The sequence below is a fragment of the Rhamphochromis sp. 'chilingali' genome (genome assembly GCF_963969265.1).
Source record: "Rhamphochromis sp. 'chilingali' genome assembly, chromosome: 14".
NCBI lineage: Eukaryota > Metazoa > Chordata > Actinopteri > Cichliformes > Cichlidae > Rhamphochromis > Rhamphochromis sp. 'chilingali'.
The window spans coordinates 9,922,598-9,944,930 of record NC_137941.1 but is presented as its reverse complement, the minus strand read 5'-3'; the positions used below and the strand labels follow the sequence as shown (position 1 = coordinate 9,944,930).

The 22,333-nt window shown below is 40.6% G+C and overlaps 1 protein-coding gene across 44 annotated transcripts in view; it reads left to right on the top strand.

Moving 5' to 3' along the window:
- Positions 1-22,333, top strand: part of clasp1a (cytoplasmic linker associated protein 1a) — a 97,125-nt gene that overhangs the window by 14,430 nt on the left and 60,362 nt on the right. For all 44 annotated transcript variants that reach the window (XM_080903181.1, XM_080903220.1, XM_080903187.1 and 41 more), the window contains exons 3-8: positions 14,909-14,987; positions 16,078-16,181; positions 16,824-16,915; positions 17,053-17,128; positions 17,484-17,581; positions 18,677-18,747. In XM_080903181.1, coding sequence (XP_080759307.1) covers positions 14,909-14,987; positions 16,078-16,181; positions 16,824-16,915; positions 17,053-17,128; positions 17,484-17,581; positions 18,677-18,747 — 520 coding nt within the window. The remainder of the gene's footprint in view (positions 1-14,908; positions 14,988-16,077; positions 16,182-16,823; positions 16,916-17,052; positions 17,129-17,483; positions 17,582-18,676; positions 18,748-22,333) is intronic.

Here is a 22,333-nt window from a genome sequence, read left to right as displayed (position 1 = left end):
GATGAGAGCCTTGCAGTAATGCAGCCATCTTACTTTGTCTTCCAACAATTATCAGGTGGCACCGCGCTGAGTGCGCAGTCACACCTGAGGCCGTGCAGATAAAGCACTCACTGAGCCAGCCACCTTAACCACGTCGTCCTCCTGCCTAGGAGGAAGTTGGAGTGTGTTAAAGCTGTAAGAAAAGAGGCCTTCTCTATGTTTGTTCCTCATAAGCTACCCTTCAGGCACTGATCAGCTGAACGTCAATGAGTTTGTTTCAGCTGAAACACTGACATATTCAAAGTGATTCTTTATGTTCCTGAAACTGGAATAAACCTGGTTTCATACGTCTGACTTACAGTCTGGTTTTTAATGATCTTTGTATATTTTCAAACGTACACGTGAAGCAGATTTATAGTAGAAGCCGGAGAGAAAAAACATGTCTGACAGAGATTCAAAGAAGAAATGAATAAGAAATATGTTCCCATTTGTTTATGTGGCTTCATAAACAAATGGGAAGATTTCAAATCATTTTCAGTGGAAGCCAGTTTAGCTCTTTGGTCTTCCTCCCAACAAAAACACATTCACGTAACAGCGCGCCAAATCTACCCTGTCCTAGAGTTATAATGCTGTCAGAACTATTTTTGTATTTTACTAAGAATTAATCAATCAATCAATCTTAGTTCTTGATTGCTAAAATAATCAATAGCAGCAGCCCTAATTGGATTGTGGGGTAGGAACTGTTTTAGAGTTTCTGAAATGGGACTAACAGAAGAAGTTTGAGAACCGCTGCCTTAAACACAAACTCGGGTAGCAGCTGAATGCAGCTCTTTTCCACTAGTACCTACTCGGGTCAGCTCGGCACTAGGGCTGCCACAAACGATTATTTTGATAGTCGACTAGTCACTGATTATTTTTGCGATTAGTCGACTAATCAGATCATGAACGTAAAACGTACAGCTTATTGCACCAGCATGCATCTGGTCTTATATAACTATCATTAGCTTACAGCTTTAAGTGTTTAAGGTATGTGCTAAGTAAAAATAAAGACAAAATGATAGTTTAGATTGTTTCGGTGAAGTTTAATAAAAACCTTTCTATCTAAAATATAACGGGACACCGGAGTATATTCTCGAGCATCTCACACTTCTGGTAATCAGTTGTCTGCTTGACATTTATTCAGCTGTGTAAAAACTATAACTTTAATCTCAGCCAAACCGATTTACTCAGAAACAAATAAAATACTGAAAAAAAGCCAAACAATAACATTTTTAAGTTATCTAAGTGACTTATATATCATGTTTAACCTGAGTAGCGAAAGACGGCGGTGGGTTTGAAAACGATTTGCCAGGAGTCCGGTGTTTTCACCGGGTCTAGTGAGCCTTGAACCTAGCTATCGAGCTAGTGGGTAACAGACGTCTCCGACAACGTCGGAGCGCTTTTGAAAATATGTGGTGTCTTGATAAACTGAGCAGCTATTTGAAGTTTACACAGCTACATTCCTGCCTGAAAATATGTTAAACGTTTATTTTGTGATCCAGAAAGAATAATAAGAGTAACATTAAAACTAACTAGCTGCTGCCATTGCTGGAAACTGAGCAGGGCTGCGCTATGAATTCTGGGACACAGTCTTCTTCTTCGGGGTTTGGCATCCTTGTACATGCAGTGCTGCCATCTTCTGTTTCAGTCCGTTATTACACTCTTAAATCCTAGTACTTATTCCTGCGTCTTTTGGGATCTTACAAAGCTTCAAACGATGCGTCGACTATTAAATTAGTCATCGACGATTTTGATAGTCGATGTAATCGTGACTAGTCGACTAATCGTGGCAGCCCTACTCGGCACAGCACGCCTCAACTCGTTTTCTACCAGGTACCAGTTACCTTTTTCTAGTACCTACTTTGCAGCTGTTCCAAACGATCTGAGGTGATCTGAGCCACCAACTGGTGTCACTCATCACTCGATGAGTCATGAAAGTGCCTGCCATTTTTGAAAGCCAGCAATGGGGAAACTGGCTACACAAAAGACAGCACAGTGGCCACGAGTCTGACAAATAGCCATACACAGCAGCAGGTATACCATCGTCTCAAGTCCTCCTTTGTTGTGACATTTGCGTCGCATGCAAATGATTTTGGCTGTGTTTGGCTGTGTTGCTATAACGACTCCATGTGCCCAAGTGGTACTTAATTGAAATGGAAAAAAACAAAAACCAAGTTGAGCCAAGTAGGTACTAGAGGAAAAGGCTTATTATCTGACTACAGCTCTGAACCTGAACTGTGGTCAACTGTGGCTTGAGTAGCAACATTCAGGCCCTTAAGGCTGCCTCCTCCCACGCTCCACCTTCACATGTTATTTCATAAAGCGGCCAGCGGGTGTGGACTGTGATGTTGTGCCTGCAGTTTGCTGTCCATTGTAACGTTGTGACTCTAGTGTTGCAGTGCAGCACGTGGCAGAAAATATCTCAGCCTCTGCTTCAGGACTTGCATCATGATCAGTGCAGCAGTCAGTCAGAGGAGACGCCCTTCAGTAAGGTGAAAGTCAGCTCTTTGATCTGTGTATTACCTGCTAGACTGGGCTGAAGTATTTGGAAGTGGAACAACATACCAGAGCTTGATCTGTGAGTTTGAAAGTTCATCAGGCAAAGCATCACCTTAAAGAAAACTTGAGCAGCACAGATCTGCTGTACAGTCCTGAGTCGTCTCAACGCAGCGTCTGATTGCCCAACAGCATTTTCAGAGGGTGTTTCTGAGTTCTTCATGCACTGAAACATTTTTGGAACCAGCATAAAAAAGTCTGAATAAATTAACGAACACTGCCTCATTGCCTTTAGTATATGCTAATAAAATGTGCTTCAGTGTAAACTTATCCCCACCAGAGGCTCATTTAGAGTCATAAAACGCTGAACTCTATCACGGAACTCCTTTTTTTGACAATTTTTCCTAACTGAACCCACGAAACCGTAGGTGAGGGCCTGTGTCCACAAAGGTTGATTGATTAGTTAACTCAATTTCGAGGTTAACTTCTACGCTAATGTAACTCACTGTTAATGTTGGGAAGGTGAAGAGGGGTACTGAAACACTGAGAGCATCTGTGGTACTTGGAAAGAATCCAGATATTTGTTGAACTGATGTAAAAGCAGTAATTTGTGCTACATGTAAATACAAAGTTTCGGCTGCTGTGCTGCTTTCAACGGCCTAGTTTTAACAGTGTTTGCTTCCTTCGATCTGCTCGACTCTGTCCAACATCTGTATCTGGTTATCAGTTAGGCCATTTGTTCTGCTGAGTCAGCCTAGCCTAGGAAGGAAGCCACAGACTAATGTGCTTCGTCATGCTGTGATATGGACAGAAAACCCAGAAAAACCTCTACAGCTGAGGGAGAGGAAAGCCAGAGAAATGCTTTTAATGAAATGATGCATCAAATCTTAAATAAAGTCATTGTATGGTCAAGTTATGTCAGCTTGCCACCCTGTTTTTCTGTGTTATGATGACGTTGCACACATTTTACAGGATTGCAGAGCAGGTCAGCTTAATAACAGACTTTTAATGTCACTGAAATTTTTCCCTCAGTGATTAAACAACGTAGGTCATCAAATTTTCACTGTGGATCTTTTCCTACTTTCTCTAGTGTTTAACTGTTTGGACCATACTGTTGTGATGTGAGGACCATAGGGGTGCTTGTAATAATCTTGCTCGATGCTGTCAGACATCAGGAAACGGATGAGGAGGGTTATTTTGAGGGGTTATACACAGCCCAGGCAGTGGCAGACGCCACCTTCTGGCAGGATTTGAGATGTCTGTATAGATCTGGTCCCGCTTTATGATGTCGTCTATGTGCTACTGTTAAGCTAGTCGCTAAAGGTGTTGTTTGCTCGTAGTCTGAATTCTAAGTTAAAACTTTTTTCTCAAATTTTTGGGAACATTTTTTTTCCAACCAAACTTTTAATGCAGCCACTGTTTTTTTGTTTTTTTTAAAGTTTTTGATGGTATTTTACCTATAGTGCCCTTCTTTGTACCTACCTTCGGCTGGCCTCAGTCCAGAGAGCAGCAGAAATGTAGAGATATACCATGCTAGGTCACGTGAAGATTGAAGCAGTCGAGTTCACCTTCAGGTGAGTGGATCACTCAGATTGCCTCGGGTAATTCCCTGGAAACCTGCATGTACCAAATACACTCGCTTACAGCAAACATTGTTTCTTATTTTTCTTAAATTTCCTGCACAGTGATCTACCTGTCGATGGACTAACATGGAGAAGCAGCACCATCATCAGCTGCTTTGGCTCCAGAAGAAGAAATGTCGCACTCTGAGAGAACAATAAAGTGGAATACACATAATCAGTTTAACTGAATTATTCATTAGTAACATTTCTCTGCTCTCCTTGTCTCTGAATGCGGTTCAATAATACATGGAGCTATATTTGGGGCTTGGCAGTCCTGTTAAAGTCAATGTCATAGTACTGCCATGGATATAATCTGCATTTACATTAATATAAAAGTACTGCACTGCTGTGAAGGTGATTTGGCTTGTGCTGAATGATTAATATGAACAACACACATCTGCTCTGTTGGATTTCACTGTTGTGCATCTTCTTTATATTCATGTAACAGAATCCATGATGTTCATATGAGTGCTCAGGTGAATGCTCTCACCATCCATAATAAGACTGCTTGTTCATAATGTTGCTAAACACCGTTCTTTAAGACTCTATGAATAATGACCTGAAGATATAAGTATTGATTGTGTTTATCACCAATATTGGTAAATTTCTATGTTACAGCAGCCAAAACTTCTAAGAAAATATCTTCAGTAAAGTAGAATAAATGTGTAACTCATTAAGGTAAAATTCAAAACTACAACTACACGTTAAATGAGCTGAGAAAGTAAAAAGCTAAATAAAATACATACAATAAAGTGGATTCATAAGGTAAAATATTTAATATCTATGTCTTTAGTAGAGCACACAAAAGAAATAAAATCATTATGAATAAGTAACTGCAGCCTGCGAATAAGCACCATAACACTGGAGAACGAAAACAATTACACTTTTTGAAGATTAAAAAAAAAAAAAATGTTGTGTTTAATTTATGGATGTGCCGATCCAAACTTTCAGTTCCAGTGCAAGAGCTCCAATTAATAAACTTTAATGTAGTTCCATCTGATGATTGTATTAAATGTAGACAGATGTGTGCAGATGCTGTTGGCCTGTTGTCCCTCTGTTTCCACAGTGGGCCTTTGTGGTTGTAATTTAACTTTGATCAGTCCAAACTGCAGCCCCGTGTTGTTGTGTGCCTGCAGCCCCACGGCGACACACTGAGTCAGCTCTTTGAGTTTGTTCGTCCTGACAGTTCGCTGCCTCTGCTGGTAGAGTGATGTCCTCCTCTGTCCTGCCTGGCAGGTGTCACAGCATTTTATGGATGACACTAACTTTGTGTTAGAGGTTTAAATATTTCATTTCAGGCCCAGAATACACAGCAAAGTGCAACCAAAACTAATCTGTTATTTATCCAGTTTGTAGATTTATTCAGCTATTATGTAAATGTGAAATTAGCAGTTTCATATTAAAGCATTTCTTTTATTTTCTGTCATATATATCTGCTGTTTCCTAACTCATATGTCATAGGGGTCATAGAGCGGGGATCACCCTTTTTGTGGTCATCTCTCATCCACCCACTTGCTACATAGGATAGACTGAGGCCAAGTATCAGATAAAGAAGGATTATTGTGAACTGCGAATTATGCAAAGCTACTCTTGTGGAGTCCAAGAATCGAAATTGATCTAGTCTCTAAACAAGTTGGAGTTAGCAGGAAAAATATCTCCGCCCACACCCAACCAAGTTAGTGTGTCTGTCTGCTCGTATTCCAGCCCTTCAAGGAGGAAATTGAGCTCCTTTTCACACAGCCTTCCATCAAGTGTCGTTAAAACTAGCGCAGTAAATGAGCTAGAAACGTTTTGATGCTGATTAACGCCGTGTGCCAGGACATCAGCTCATTTTCCACCTGATGAGTTTTCTTCTGTTTGGCCTCCAGCTCGCTCCTCTCTTTCTTCTGAGAAACAGCGCCGAGCTGCAGCTCCACTGTTTGTTTATTCCTGATATCACATGCAGCCGATCGGAGAGCCGTGATTGGCTGAGGTGTGTGTCAAACTGGGTTTCTTTTTTGGAGTCTGGTGTGCTTAGGCAAAACTCCGCTCTGTCTCTACTCGTGTTTGACGTCTGTTTTGGTATTTGACTATGTGTGTATTAAACACGTTTAAAAGAGTATAGCACAAGTAGATTGTGTGAAATTTTCAAACACTCCATTGTCCAAACACTTTAAAACTAGAAAAACTTGCAATGGAGTAACTTTGTACTAACAGACGGTCCAAGAAGGCTAAGCTCCAGTTTTAGTGAGTGAAATTAAAGGATTTTATTTTTTTATTTTATTTAATTAAGGTTAGCTTATAAATTCTAATTCTAAGAGATAAAATATGTGCCTTATCTGTGTGTGTTTAGTCCCATCCTTCTTTCAATTTACTTCCTGCTGTATTTTGGATGTTGTTTTTATTGCCCTTTTTCCTTCAAAGTTGGTTATTAAAATCTCGAGATCTGTTTTCTATGTATGGATGAATAGAGCCAGTCATTAGTGGAGGAATTATGTTATAATGAACAGTGTTGTGGAGCCTTCAGGGGCTGCAGCATTCAGTAAACATTTATTGTAACAACACCATCAAAATTATTTAACCTAACGTTAGCAGTGAATTTGCAGTCTGTGAAATGTTGGCTTCAAAAACAAGGACACAGGTGCTCAACCTTGCTTTTATAAAGGAATCTATGCAGGACATAACCAGCTGTCAGAGACAGATCTCACAATGTAAGAGACAGCATTGCATGTGAGTTGCATTCTTTGGTGCAAATAAATTAGATGATTCTTATTTGCAAAGCTTCACCAATCTAGCAGAGAGCGTTTGCAGTGCAAATCGAGCAACAATTGTTTGGCGACAGGTTGCCTCCCACCTAGCAACATGTGCAATCAAACCCTCTGGACAACCAGTTTTTCACTAAAACTACTTGCAGTTGTTCACCAAATGCAAGACAATTCAGTGCAATCACTGGCAAACCAATGTTTTTCCTATTTGCAAAGAAGTTGCTGTTTTATTTTTACTTTAATGTGTCTAATCTATAACCTTGAGTTTTGTCTGCGGCTGATTTTTAGCATTTACAAATGATAAAACTGTTTTCAATTTTCATTTGATTGCTATTATACTTAAATAAGGTTCAGGCATTTTGGCCTTATAACCCCATTAAAGAAATAAAGGACACAGATTTCTGTTCTCAGTGTCTATTACATAAATTTGCTGATCATGATTTAAGGAGATTTAAACAGACGTGATCATTTGTAACAAAAAGCTCTGACACTTCTTTGGAGGCCAAACACTATTACTGCTGTTTCTGTTGTTATTTTTCCCTGTAATTAGTGGCTCCACTCTTTCACGTAAAGCATAAAGCATGTTTGAACTTGAGCGAAGCATGTATTAGTGTCAGTGGCAGTATGTCCGGAGGAGGATGCTCCCATTTCAGTGTTTTCACTGCAGCAATTCGAGTATGAAGCGCCATCTCAGGAGGAAGTGAACCGTGAAAGAGCGTTGTGTCTGTGCGTCTTTAAATGTGCTCTGTATTACAAGTGCTGTTGGCTCTCGGCTGTAATAAGAGTTTACTGCACAGCTCCATCATCCAGTTGCCACCCTGCCCGGAGTCCTGAGCTCTGCTGAGTGCTGCTGAGTCACTGCTGGCTAATCACCACAAACTCCAAATGGTGGCATAGCATCACAGTTAATCACTCCCACTCTGTTACTGTATCTGGTGCATGTTGGAAATTGTTTAGATGAGTCTGGCCCCGCCTATATGAGCCTGTGGTTGAACTGGGACACTCCCAGTCTGCATGTGTGGAATAATATGCAGGCGACCTATTGTCCTCATTTCCATCTAAATATTTTTTATTCTTGGAGTCCTCTAGAGCAGCTTTGCATGATTTTTGAACTTTGCATAGTTCAAAATGATTATTCATGTGGGTGGGGCTTTTCCCCAGTGACATCATATAGATCCAAGAGTAGAAAAAAATTCACGGTCCTTTATGACTTCAATGAAAACAGTCTCTAGAATATCCTATTTTATTCAGTGAGACCTGAAACTAGCGACTGAGTCAGGAAGGTGTTTCCTAAGATCAGAAATGTTAGCAGTGAATTTCCAAACTTTTGCAACAAAGAAATTGCCCCCTGTTGGACATTAGGAGGAATGCAGGTTTAAAGCTTAATCTTAATCTGGGGGCAGGGATAGCTTAGTAGGTAGAGTGGTGGCCGGGGTCGGGGATTCAAATCCACTGAACAGCTACCCTGAGGTACCCCTGAGCAAGGTACCGTCCCTACACACTGCTCCCCGGGCGCCCAGTGGCTGCCCACTGCTTCACTAAGTATACATTATTATTATTGTTATTATTATTTTAAGCCTATTCGCTACTTCCATCTTTTATATCACAGACTGTCATTACTAATTAAACCCTCTGTTAAACAGTTAGTAACTATAAACTCTGAAGAGGTCAAATAGCAGCTTTTATTAAAGCTGCATTTTATTTTAGAAAAGACTCTTCTTCTTTTCTGACTCTAACAAACCAAAATCTTCTTCTTTGGTCTTGGTGCGACTGGTGTTTATTTTGCAGTGTCCTAAAGGTAGAGCTGAGGTCTATCAGACGCTAACCACGGGACAGGCAGTGACGCGGGCTGAGGTGCTCATGAGTCCCTTTTGCTACAGGCGAATTACTAAAAGCAGCAGCAGCAACAACTGAGCGCGCTCAAAGAAACACACTGGCAACAGTTGAGACTCTGTGAAAGCCATTAAAAGGTGAAACAGCCATGTTTAAACCCACTTCTGGTGGGTCCACAGTTCATCATGATTTCAGCATTCTTGGATTTTTCCATTCTCTTTGACTTTATGTAAACTTGTGCATTTAAATATGACTTCCTCATATTACAATATTTCCACTTGAGGCTCCAGCAGTGAGTCAGTCCCCACAGACTGACATTTTAAAATGCCCAACTTTACTGCAGAAATAAACATGCTTACAGCTTAATACAAAAACCAGGTTTGGTCTCTGTAGCTGATACCCTCCTTTATAACAACTCATCATCCAGATGGAGGCTTTGATATTGATGCGTATTAATAAAACTATTTTAATGCTGCATAACAATAAAGGTCTCTTGAATCAAACAGAATTTTATTTGTTGTGTTGTTCCTTGATAGCTCGATGCATTATCTGCCTTGTGGAGGGCAGCCGGTTATTAATGGATCAGCTGAACCAGCAAATAGACTATTTGTTAAAATGCACTTAATAACAATTTACAATTGAATTAATTTCAGCATACAGAGCATCAAATCATCTCCTTTCAAACTGTTGGAGAGATTATATTATTATATCATTATGAAATCAGACGGAATTAGAAGAGATGCATATCTGCCAGAGGAGTAAACTTGTGCAATAGCTGTAACGAGAAATATAGACAGAGTAGTTCAAAGTTAATGTAATTTAATTTGTTAATTCTGGTTGATTCAGTCTTCACTCTCATGTCTTGATTTTTATGGGCTTTTTTTTTTTTTTTTTTTTTTGGTTGTATTGTTTTTTTGCAATCCATCAATTTTCTTCCGCTTATGTAGTGCCTGGAGCCTATCCCAGCTACCATAGGATGATAGGTGGGGTACACCCTGGACAGGTGTCCTGTCTGTCATACAGAAAACAGGGTGTTGTTTTTGAAAAACTTTAAATAATGACTGATTTAAATTGAGCACCATCTTCCCTGTGCAGCTTGCCTGTTCCCTGCAAACCTCAACAGAGAGGCTATTTGCATGCCGGGAATCAGAACTTCTCATTCTGCGCTGTGTTTGCATGCAGCACTGTCTGTCGTTGTTCTTCAGCCTGCAGCACAGATACAGCTTTGATAAACAAACTATCAAAAGGACTCAAATGTTAATGCTCATCAGCAGCTTAAAAATGAAGCCATAAATGTCAGCTGCGCTCATCTCTGACCTGCAGCTGCATCCAGAAAACAGACCTGTAAGCTACAGTTAGAGTTTAAGCTGAAAGGTAGACCAAGTAAAGACAAAAGTTCTTGATTTATGGCACTGTGAGAGACATGAGAATGTGGTGATTACAGAGCAGGAGGCTGGGAGGGAGGGACAGGTATGCTGTATATAATTACAAAGCTGGAAAATGATCCGGCTTTCCGTGTGTGAGGGACACGGCTCATTTTTGAGGAGTTTGATCGATGTCTGAGTTTTGCTTGTCTTTACAGGTTGCTGCATGTGTGTGTGTGTGTGTGTCCGTGTGTAGTGTTTCCACTGGTAATGAGATGGCGAGTTGAGAGAAATTCTTGATTTAATTTAAAGGCTTCTCCACATCAGAGTGGCCAGTTGTGGGTTGCCGGGTTTTTCCAGCCACTCGGATGACGATGAAGAGGCACTCGTGTTCCTCTGAACGAGGCTTGATGCTAGTGGGTTAGTTTGATCACAGCCTGATCCAAGAGTCCTTTCTGAACTTTTTCTTTTACATGATCAGGAAACAAACTGACTGGACTTCTAAAGTTTACTGCCCCTCGCTAGTTTTCTAACCTAAATATGCATCCCGTGTTTTGTTTTACTTTACTTACCACATTTCCACATGATTTATTTACTATAATAATTTTTTTCCGCATTTTTATCATGTACAAAACCACCCAGCCCGCCAGATGTATCAGACAGCACATGGATTGAGTATCCAGACCTTAGTGATCAATAAAATCTTCATACTCACGGGTTGCCCCTGAAATCATGTAAACATTGGGAGATTTGCTGTCTTTGCTTCATGAAGCAGCATCTCAGTGAATGGAAAGCTAAACCAACACGTGCATGTTGACAGAGTAAATATCGAGCGAGGCTGAAGCTGCTTTCAGTGACGGCAGGGTGCATATTTGAGCTGAGGTAAACACGCGTCACGGTCTGACCACTAACTGCCACAAATGCTTCAAGTCTGAACCTTCATTGTGAGCTCAGATTTTGAAAGAAGCCACTCGTCTTGCAGCTGTGTGAACTGAGCTGACATTCAGCTCCAGCTGGGTAGCTTTACTGCTCAGAGACCTTTGCCTGTGCTGAAAATCTTTAGAAACTCAGTTGTTTTTTTTGTTTGTTTTTTTTAAGTGGCCTACAGGGGTGGGCGATATAGATGATGATGATGATCTTCTGAAACTATGTGCCAGCAGCACTATAGCGACACAGTATTATAAAAGTATAAAATAACTGATTAACACTTTAACTGAACAATAACTAAATTAATTGAACCTTGTAATCCTTTCAATGGTTGCACAATATTGTCATAGAATAAAGCTGGAACATATTTTCTACCTGGGATCTTGTATGCTGGATTGAGCTTTTTAACCAGATGTTTAAAGTCCTGCTTTTTCTCCCTGTGACCGAATCATTAATTTCCATCCACCATTTGCTTTGGAGTCATATGGAGTGTCACTAGCGAGTACTCCAGCGACGCGCGGAGGGTTGCTCATCATCATCTCCTCCTTTGTAGCCCGGCTGTACTCAGCTGTGCGTTTTTGTCTCAAGTGGTAAAACACATTTATTGTTTCCACCTCTAGCAGTTGTTAGGCACACTAGGGAATGTAAATGGATGTCGCTGCTATGGTAACAATATTACGATATGACACTTTCCTATCACATAAAAATGTATGTGGTTATTATGACAGACCAAGTGTTATGGCACAGCCCTTGTTGCCTTTAACATTATTGAATTTCAGATCAATTCCATTTCAATTTAGTGCAGTTCAGCTTCATTTGTCATTCAATCTCACAACAGTCACTTCAACGTGCTTTATACTATAAGGTAAAAGAGAGAAAACCCCAACAACCTGACAACCAGGTATGACCACACCCTTGGCGACTCTGGGAAAGAAAAACATTCTTTTTACAGGAAGAAAAACCTGTGGTACAATCTCAGGAAGGGAAAATAGTCTGGTGCTACATAGGGTTAGGCATAGAGACAAAAAACATATTTTTGTATCCAGCTGTAAGCATGTTTATTTGTAATGTAAAGTCTGTGAGAACTGCTGGAGCACCTGGTGGACGTTAGAGGAACTGCAGCTTGTAGTGCTTGTGATGACATCATTCTGTTTAGGGTTGCTGTTTTGTTATGTGGAGTATTACTTTGGTTAGGGTTTGAAAGTTATTGGTTATTTATCGCATGGTTTATGTTGCTTATTGTAATTTTTCTGCTGGTCTTTAGTTTTTTCATTTCTTTTCTTACCTGTTAGTGAGGTGGTTGTTTCTTTCTTTGTGATATTAATAAAGTTTAGCCTGTGCAAATCCCTGTTATCCCGCACTGCTGTGCAATAGTGTGACCTGGACTGTGCGTGAAAAGTAGGCCACAGTTTTGTGCCCTTGATGCATGGACACATTTTTTTAAAACTGCTGCTTTTACATTGTAAATTAGGAAAAATCAGCTCTTTTCTTTTACTGTCAGACTAAATAAATTAAATCCACAAACTCAAAACATATTAAAACTCAACATGAGGGGACGTGCAACGCTGATGCCCTGCGCCAGTTTCAGCTATCTTATTTTACAGTGTCAGCATGTAAAAATTATGCTGTCCCCATGCAGCTGTGCTGCTGTTGCCTTTGGTGGTTTCTTAGATAACAGTAAACCAAGTGGCCCAGCCTTGTGCTTTAAGGGGGTCGGATTACTTTACGTTACTTTACGTTTCTAGTTTTCTCACTGTGTGACCTTATTTTTCACCCCAACAGAGTTTCTTTTAACTGTGTTTTAAGGTTAGCAAAGGGACACTCAGATGAGAATTTTTCTTACAGTGTGGACATTTGCTAACACACTGTCAGGATTGAAATGCAGCAGATAAGAGGAGGGGAAGAAACTAGAGCCGAGCATGTCGGATTGGAGGATTTGGGAATTTGGAAGGGATGATGTCTGAGAGATTTGGGTCCAGAGCCTTCAGGGTGGGGGTGAAATAGAGATATACGTGTGTGTGTGTGTGTGTGTGTGTGTGTGTGTGTGTGTGTGTGTGTGTGTGTGTGTATATGTTTTGGGGGCTCTGGATGTGGGTGGCAGCAAAAAGAGAGTTAGCCATCTGTCTGCAAAGAGGCGGAGCCTGTCTGTCCTGGACTGGACCACGTTCTTCTTTGGCGTTCCTTGTGTAATTCAATTTTCCAGAAAAGACTCTTTACCTCCAGCTATGACTCCAAGAAAGAGCTCAAGTGAACCTGTTTTGCGTTCCTGTGCAGGGTTTCTCTCTTCGTGTGGGGCCTGTCGTCAGTCTAATTACCGTCATTCTCTCCAGCTGCAGAACAAAGAGGCTGATCTGAGGATTAGAGCTGCAGATAACCAGGACTTCTGCCTGCAGCAGGGGAGAGGCATCCATTGGAGACACTGAGGAAAATATAAAGGGAAGAGCACTTTGTAGTTCGGTGGTTTTAAGGGTAGGATTCCTGCAGGTCTTTAAAACAGCCCTAAATTAAAGACAATTAAATTAAGGTGTTAAAATTCTCTTATGTTCCCAGTAAATTTGCTGGTAGAAAAATCACAACAGCAGTTGGCTCTAAGCACTTTATTATGTAAGGTAAAGACCCTGCAATAATACAAGAAAACAGACAAAACCCCAACAATCAAATGACCCCTTATGAGCAACCGGTTTGACGACAATGGCAAGGAGAAACTCCCTTTATAAAGGAAGAAACCTCCAGCCAAACCAGGCTCATGGAGGTGTGGAAATCTGCCGTCCAGTTGGGGGTGAATGAGGTTGTTCAGTTAGTGGAGGTCCCCGCCCCCTCTGCAACACCTCTCACTCATGGTTGGGATTATGTTATAAAATGTAACTTACATTTGAATTAAAATAGAGGAAATACAAAAAATTTAATAGAGGCCATTCCGGTAGAAGAGGGAAAGACCATCTCGGAACTGAGGAGTATATACTTCACCATCTTACAGTGACGGGATTGCAGCCATTTCCCAGCTTTCTGTAAATGGTGCGCATAGCCACTGATGAAGGTTCATTACAATTTGCATATTAATGATCAAGAAACTAATTGTTAGTCAGTGGTGCTGGTTATGCAAATGTACTGTTTATACTGTTGAGGAAACCTGCAGTCAGCTGAAACTGTAAAAGTAAACTGGATGAGTGAAGAAACATTTGTCCCAGTGAAACAGTAACATCCAGAGGAACAGAATCAATTCTCCAGGGTTAATGTGTGGATCACAAGCCTTTTCTTCATATTTATAAAATTAAACAGCACTTTTTATGCAGTTTCATTAAAATAATTCATCTGTACTGACATGCTGAGACAAAAAAAGGTTCTCTGTACAGATTAAACTTCATCCTGAGATGATTAATATTGAAGTTTCCCCAGTAGGATCTTTGCTCCCAGCAGATTGCAGCAGCCATTGTTGCTTTGCTGTTTTACTCGTTGTTTTATTATTGTTGCACACAGTAATTGGGTTTCCAAAAAGTGCACCAAACCCTGGACATTCGCCAGGCGATGCGCGTGTGTGTTGTTGTTGTTACGGTGTCAGCTGGACTGCTCTCACTAAGCGTTCCTTGAGCAGTTCTCTCACCCCATGACAAGGAAAGTTGCAAGAGGCAGGGCCTGTGTTACAGGTCAGTGTTGTGAGTGTGTACCCTGAGTCATGGTGCACACAGTTTGTTGTTTTAACCCCACCCCTTTTCACACCCAGGCCTGTGTCGAGTGTTTCTTTGTTGATAAATTCCTCATTCTGATTTCATTTTTTCTATTAAATGTAAAAGAAATATTTACATGTAATTGTATATGTTTAAGATTTCTGTGATGATTTTTGTTTTTGTTTTATTTTTTACATTAAATTGTATTTAATGTGTGCATTTCATTTTGTCTCCACCAGGTGGCGCTGCTCGGCCTGGACCTCTTATCTGCCTTAGTGACAAGGTTACAGGAGCGATTTAGAGCCCAGGTGGGAACAGGTAAGACTCAAATTTCAATCTTTGATGCGAATTTAATGTTTTATTTAATGTTGGATTTTTAAAGTGGTAATCTGATCGAGTTGAAGTGAAGTCAGAGCTTTTCTCTATATTATTTCAAATGCTTGAATTAAAAAAAAAAAAAAAAACCCTGACCAGTGAAACTCAGTCTATTCATTTGTCATTATCTTTATAAATTAAAGTTAGTTTGCATTATCTAATTAAAAATTGTTAAGTTTACTTTCAGTTTTTAGTTTTTATGTATTTTAATGTTAATATTGCATACTGATTGATATTGAGGGAAGTTGACTCTCAGTGTCTCTCATTATTTGCCCCAGTCCCCTCAGGATGAATCTTCATCCACATTTAAACACATCGACAAATATCAAACAAAACATATTTTGTATTTTTGTATTTTGTATTTTATTTTTTTCAGGCTCTTTGAAACATGTCGAGTAACACAAAAGTACAAAGTTGCAAAAGCGAGTGAGAATTAAAGAATTTGAAGAAAAGCTATCTGGAGCATGTACAAACTGATATTAATCTTTAATAGGGCTGTCAAAATTGAGAGCAAACAAAACTGCTGTATAATGCCCTCTGCTATCTTAGTTTAATTGGTCACATGACTGCATCACATGACTAAAATGTGTCATCGTTTTTGAAAAGGCTCACTGTCCGCACTGGGACGCGAAAACTGCATTTTCAAATGTATTTGCTTTGGAGGGCGTTTTCAAAACGCTGCGTTTTCCTTGACCAAAAACGCCGTCTCAGTGTGGACAGAAGGCCAAAGCCTCCGCTTTCCAGAAAAAGAAAAAGATGCGTTTTCAAACGAAAACGTATTAGTGTGGACATGACCTAAGTTTCTCAGTGCATCCTCCCCTGAATTTAAATGTGTGAAAAATCAAAAGCTTTTGTTTCAGAGTTTCAAACTACTGTTCTCACCTCTTCTCACCAAGTTTCTGTTGAGTGCTGTTGATCACTTCATCTGCTCTTACTTTGCATGAGAATAACTTGACAAAACGTCCTGTACAACTGAGCCATTTCACCATCGTTAAGTACCAATAAATAACTCATATTTTATTTTCTCACTCAGTTCTGCCCAGCCTTATTGATCGATTGGGAGATGCCAAAGATCAGGTGCGAGAAACAGACCAAACGTTGCTGCTAAAGATCATGGAACAAACCGCCAATCCGCAGGTAACACGCTCACTTTTTCTAAGACAGTTCAGGCGGTCATGCATTAGCTCAAATTCAGATGGATGTCGGCTTTAGTTCTCACTTGTTTACTCTGTGGTGAGCTTGGGGGTCTCACTGGGTGTGAAAGTCTGCTGCCACACCCGTCTGCACCCGCAGACTTCCTGCAGTGGAAGCTGGGGGCTGGCAGGTGGCCGGCAGGATGCCAGTGGTTGACCTTGTTAGACAGGTGTTACACCCAGGGTCTCCAGCACAGACAGCATAAAAGAAAGAAGTTACCATGGTGACATCCACCACTGGTTGTCCAAGTCCTGCTCTGAAGCTTCAAATTGATCATCTGGGTGAACTGCATCAATAGAGCCAGCTATAAACCTGAGGACGCAGCACACTCATTGACTAACGACTTATCAATCACATGTCGTTAGCCAATGAACATAACATTGATAATCCTCCCTTTTAACATTTAAACCAGGCACAATTAAGATATACATAAATGGGAAAGTGTTTACTGAGGTCAGGGCAATCTACCCGTAGACTCCTCTATAAACAGATGATTTTTTTGCAGCCACAGCTGTTGGCCCCTTGTAGTCAAAAGCTTGAAAAAGTCCTGTTTCATTGTGTACATGATGTTGTGTATTTTTGCAGTACGTGTGGGACCGAATGCTGGGAGGCTTCAAGCATAAAAACAACCGGACCAGAGAAGGAGTGTGCCTTTGTCTCATCGCCACGCTGAACACGTGAGTTTCCCTCCTTCGCTCGTTCTGCTCGAGCAGGCCGATTGGGCCGTCACGTAACCTCATTTTTAAAAATCTGTGTCCTCCCGTCTCCTCGTTTTTTTCCCGCTGCTCATTACTCTGATCTGTTTGTCTTACAGATATGGAGCCCAAGGCCTGACTCTCAATAAAATTGTTCCTCATATATGTAACCTCCTGGGGGACCCCACTAGTCAGGTAAAGCCTACCATGACATCTCTCTTCTCTTTTTTTTTTTTTTTTTCTTTTTAGAAGATTTTGTGTAATTTATGACCAAAACATTGAAGAGACACCAGGTGAAGTTTAAATTAAGCCAGCCGGCACCACCTTGTACCACCAGGTGGTGCAGTGAGTTAACTAGGGATGTCATATAGAGTACCTGATTAAATGCTGCCATCTGGAGGTGAAAGTTGTAATTTTTTTCACCCCATTGGTTTGTCTGATGAGTTGACTACATCATTTTATTCATGGTGACTCTGCTGGGGAACATCTGAATAGAAACGTCTGTTTGTTTGACTCCTCTCTGATGTTGTTGTGTGATGCTGGTCACCAGGTCCGTGATGGAGCCATGAGCTCCCTGGTGGAGATCTACAGACATGTGGGTGAGAGGGTGAGGCTGGATCTCAGCAAGAAGGGCCTGCCACAGTCACGGTAAGAGAACAGGCCGCTGCCGTTTAACAATTTTTCTCTTTGATAGCCTTCATTGATTAACGGTAGAGCGATGGTTAATGAACAGAGAGCCCTTTATTAGTTCCCTGTTCCAACCACAGCTTGATTTTCACGCGCTGTTTGGTTCAAGTGGGTAAAATGTAAAAGTCATTAAACATTTTATAGCAACCCTACTTTCAAGAGTCTCTTTTTAATTAGAATTATATAAAATTTTATTTAGCCTTTTTCACATATTGAGTTTCTACAGATTTGGCTGATGTACTGCAGGAATTTCCCATTTTTAATGCTAAATAAATTAGATGATTTTTCTTTATATTACCACGGTTTTAAATTGCTATCGAATTATCCATATGTAAGGATTATACCTTCCTAAAACATGATTCTGCAGCTCATCGGAGCACCTGTGAACCTGTGATTTAGCATCAGAAATCAGCACAGAGTGTAAAATAAATGGTTGTTTAAACATAAAATATATATTCTGTTATGATTCATTATTTATGAAGTTGGCTGCAGATTTAAAGTTGAGCTGAACTGCAGTAGAGCTGGTGTGCGTGCACTTTTTGGTCTAAATCCACACTGCAGAGGTTACTTTCTGGCTCATGACTGAACACCCCAGATGATTTATTTTTTCCTAAATCGGATTTATGGTCATCGCTCTTGTAATCAGCCATGAACAAGCTCTTTGAAACGGCGCCAGAATTTTGTAGCTCGGGCTCAAAACGTGATTTCACGTTTAATATCAGATACCAGCGAACATTCAGATGCGGCATCTTCTTTGTTCCCTTTGTGTCCTCTTCGTTCCTCCTTCACACTGGGCCATATGTCTCTGCACCCCTCCATCACCCCTCTCGCTCGCTCTCTCTCTGGCCCCGTTGCCTGTTAGTCATCTGTGTGGTGGTTTCGGTCTATTTTGGTCCCTGCAGCAGAAAGCCGAGGGAGGGCTTCTCACCTCGGAGGTGATGGATAGTGCAGTAAACAGGTCTTTAGTTACTTTCTGCTGCCCATCTGCTTTGTTTTATGTGCCATCTGCATAATTATCTTCACATTCTTGTCTTTCTCTCTGTCCCTCTGTTACAGCTTGAATGTAATCTTCAGCAAATTCGATGAAGTCCAAAGATCCGGGAACATGATCTCATCTTCTGGTTCAGGTGAGTGCTCCTCCCTTTGCTTCAGGCTTCTTTCTGCTGGTATGCAGAGCACATTAGAGGCTGGCTGATGTGGAAATTCAAATCACATCTCTGTAGTTTTAGGCTGGATAAATTATATGTACCTCAGTGTCTTCTATCAAAAAGCAACAGGTGGGACGTCTCAAACACATTTATTAAAGATTGTAGTTTTTCCCCGTTGTCTGACTGGCTGACTCCCGCTTGGTCGGTCAGGCTGACCAAACAGCTGGTCTCTGAGGGCCTGTTGTCCTGAAAGTGAATCTGCAAAGGTTCCGATTTCCTGCACCTTTGTTTTTGAGTCAGCTGCAAAATCAGCTGAAACTTGCAGAGCTGGTTTCAGTGAACCTGGTGGCTGCAGAGGTTTTAGCTGAATATTACTGCGCTATATAAATACAGGCCATTTTACTGCTCCTGTTTTTTTGACCAGAGACTGTGACTTCCTCTGAGGTGTTAGGCTTCATCTGTGTTGTAGTTTATACATTTGTTGTTGTAGTTGTTGTTTTTGGTGGGCGTTTTGTATCAGACTGCTTCTCACAAGGACATATGAACTCATGGTTCAGTGAGTGTGTCCTTAGAGCTGCCCTCTTTGTAATCTGTTCAGGGGATGTCTGAGATTTTTAGCTACAAATACATGGGTTAAGGTTTCTCAGTTGCAGCCCCGGAGCATAAACAATTCTCTTTCTGGTGGTTTAAGTCGTTTTTGTTTCGAGGGGATGGCACAGCTTGGTGTGTCTGTCATATGGTGCAGGGTGAAATTTAGGAGTTATTTGACAGCAGAGCTTGAAGACAACATCTTCCTTGTGGCAGATTTTTCTCTCCTGTGTCATCACTCTCTTTTTCTGGCGTGTCAGCTTCTGAGTCTACCCTCCATGTTGAATGTGTACATGAATGTGGAGAAAGGAGGAGGGTGGGGGAGGGTTTCAGGCCCAATGGACAGCCTGGGGCGAGAGTCAGAGATTTCAGTTGTCCCTCTGTGGAACTAAAAAAAGACTAGCAGACTCTGTTAATATATCAGAAACACACAAAAATAAAACTGCAGTTGGGTGGATGTTAGAAATTCTTCGCATTTGGAGCTGCTGACTCTGTCTAATTGCAGCTAACGCCGCATTTACAGCAAGAACAGCTGATCCGAGGAGAACACGGTGAGACGGGGATCAGTGTTTCAAAACAGTCTCCACCTCCCGTCTCAGCTGCCGCTCTGAGTTTCTTTGAGTGTCATGTGAAGTTTAACTTTCAGTAAGACTTGATCAATCATGATGAGGCACGATTTTCTGTCAGATTTAAGCTGTATTCACCAGCCTGCTGAGTCACAGTCGCAATGTTAAGATGATGACACAGCATTTCAGTCGGCACTGAAGTTCTTTCATCTCTTTCCTGCTATTTTTATCGGTTATTTTTGCACCATATTTTCATCTTCTTTGTTCTGTTTATTCGACTCCTTAAATTGATCTGTATAAAATCCATCAAAGTGGAGAAAAAAATCCCACCTGACACCCCCCCCCCCCCCCCCCCCCCCCCCCCTTAGTTAATCCTTGTTTTTTACTTGTAGCCAGTCCAGAAAAAATGTTCTCATCAGTCAGTTTCTTTGTAATCTCCTTTAATTTCAGACACTGAGGATAAATAATATTGCTCAGCTCCGTAGGACATATGAAGCAACTCCTGAGCGTGAGTCCTAATAATAAATAAAGGTGGACACTTTAGCCAGTGTTCATGTTGCTGTGTGAAAGTTAACTTGGAGGACTGAGAGGAGCATGTACACATGACTCATTTCAGCGCTTATTAGATATTGAGCCTTTATATCCATCACGATCAGCTGCTTGGCTCGACTCGTCTCTTTCACAGCTCAACTGAAATTGACTCTGTGACTTGTTTTAATTGAAATCTGTCAGTCTTAGAGAGAGGGGAATGTCTGGTGTTAATGTGGATGGGCAGTGAGTGCCGTGACAGCAAAATAAGAATAGAATAGAATAGAATAGAATAGAATAGAATAGAATAGAATAGAATAATCCTTTAATTGTCCCACAAGGGGAAATTTGGTTGTAACAGCAGCTAGAAGACACATATACAACAAACAGGACACAGAACAGAAACATACACAGTTTTTCTTACATATTTACATCAAGGACAATGGTTACTATAATAAGCTCTAAGCATTGAGGAAATGGGTTGTTATACTGCACTGAGTTATTATAGGCCTTTTTATTTTTATTTCGTTTTACATTTTTTTTCTTGTACTTCAGTTGTAATTGTGTTAAACTGTAGTTTGAAGCGCAACTTTGATGTTTCATTGAGTTTATATTGTTTGAAAATGCTCAGTTAATGTTATTATGCAATGAGCACATTTGTCAGGGGCTAAATTTAACAGTCATTTAGAGTTTCAACGAACACATACATGGATGCCTGAGGATGGTAGTGTGACCAAACTGAGAGAGAGTATAGATGTTTCATCTATATATTAAAAAAAAAATATACAGTGGAACCCCGACTTACGAAATTAATTAGTTCCCGAGGGTCTTTCTTAAGTCGAAATTTTTAGTAAGTCGAAGCACCCATTGCGCCTTTTGAGTCGTTCAAGTGGAACAACGAAGCGCAAATACGAAAGCCAAGGGGGTTGTCACATGATTCGGAAGGCATTGTGGGCGTTCTGGGCATTCTGGGCTCAGCCAATCAGAGCCAGTGGATTTCGTTACACGGGCATCGTAACACGGGCAGAGATATTGCCGTTAAGTGCCTTCGTAACTTGAATTTTTCGTTAAATGGGGTCTTCGTAAGTCAGGTTTTTTTTTTTTTAAAGTATAGTTTTAAATTTTATTTTGATTAACCTAACAGTTTCATTAAACTTTAAGTTTTGACTTTAGTTGTAGTTCACTTTCATAATAACTCAGGCACTGCAAAGGTTTTTTGTGCTTTTGTACCAAAACTAAGCAAAAAGCTAAGAGCGAACACTGAACTGAAGATGTGCACACATGAAACTGAAATGAGAAAGAATTACAGTAAATGTCTTTAGTTTTATTCATTTTTTTGTAAGGTTGGTCAAATTTGTTTACACAACTGGCCCGATGAAGCATTGCTGCATCTGATTATTGAGTCTGGTATTTCTACATGACTGTGGGTAAAAAAACCCGCATAAAGCTTTCTGTTGAATTTTGGTTCTATTCTATTCTGCTCTGTCCCCAAATCTTCCCCCTGAAAACCCTTCACATTACAGTAATTATGATTCAGTCTAAAACTGAAAGTAATTACACTGATTAAATAACACAGTAAAAATGAAAGTGAACTAAGAGAAAAAATATTCCTAAATTAATAAAAGTGGAAAACTGTAATAAATCCAGTTGGGGTTTTTTTTTCTTTTTTGCAAAGGGCAGAAGTTTAAACTGTTCCAAAGTTAACTGAAGGACAAGAGATTGAAAAAAGCAGCTTTGAATTCATGTCTAAAGGATGCGTAGTGTTGGAGGGATGTCAGCTAAAGCTCAACTATGTATTATCACTTTTTACCACAAGAGGAAGCAGTGAGTCAGTGCACCTTTTATTTAACCGTTGTGGTCGGCATCCGGGGGAAAAGACAAAG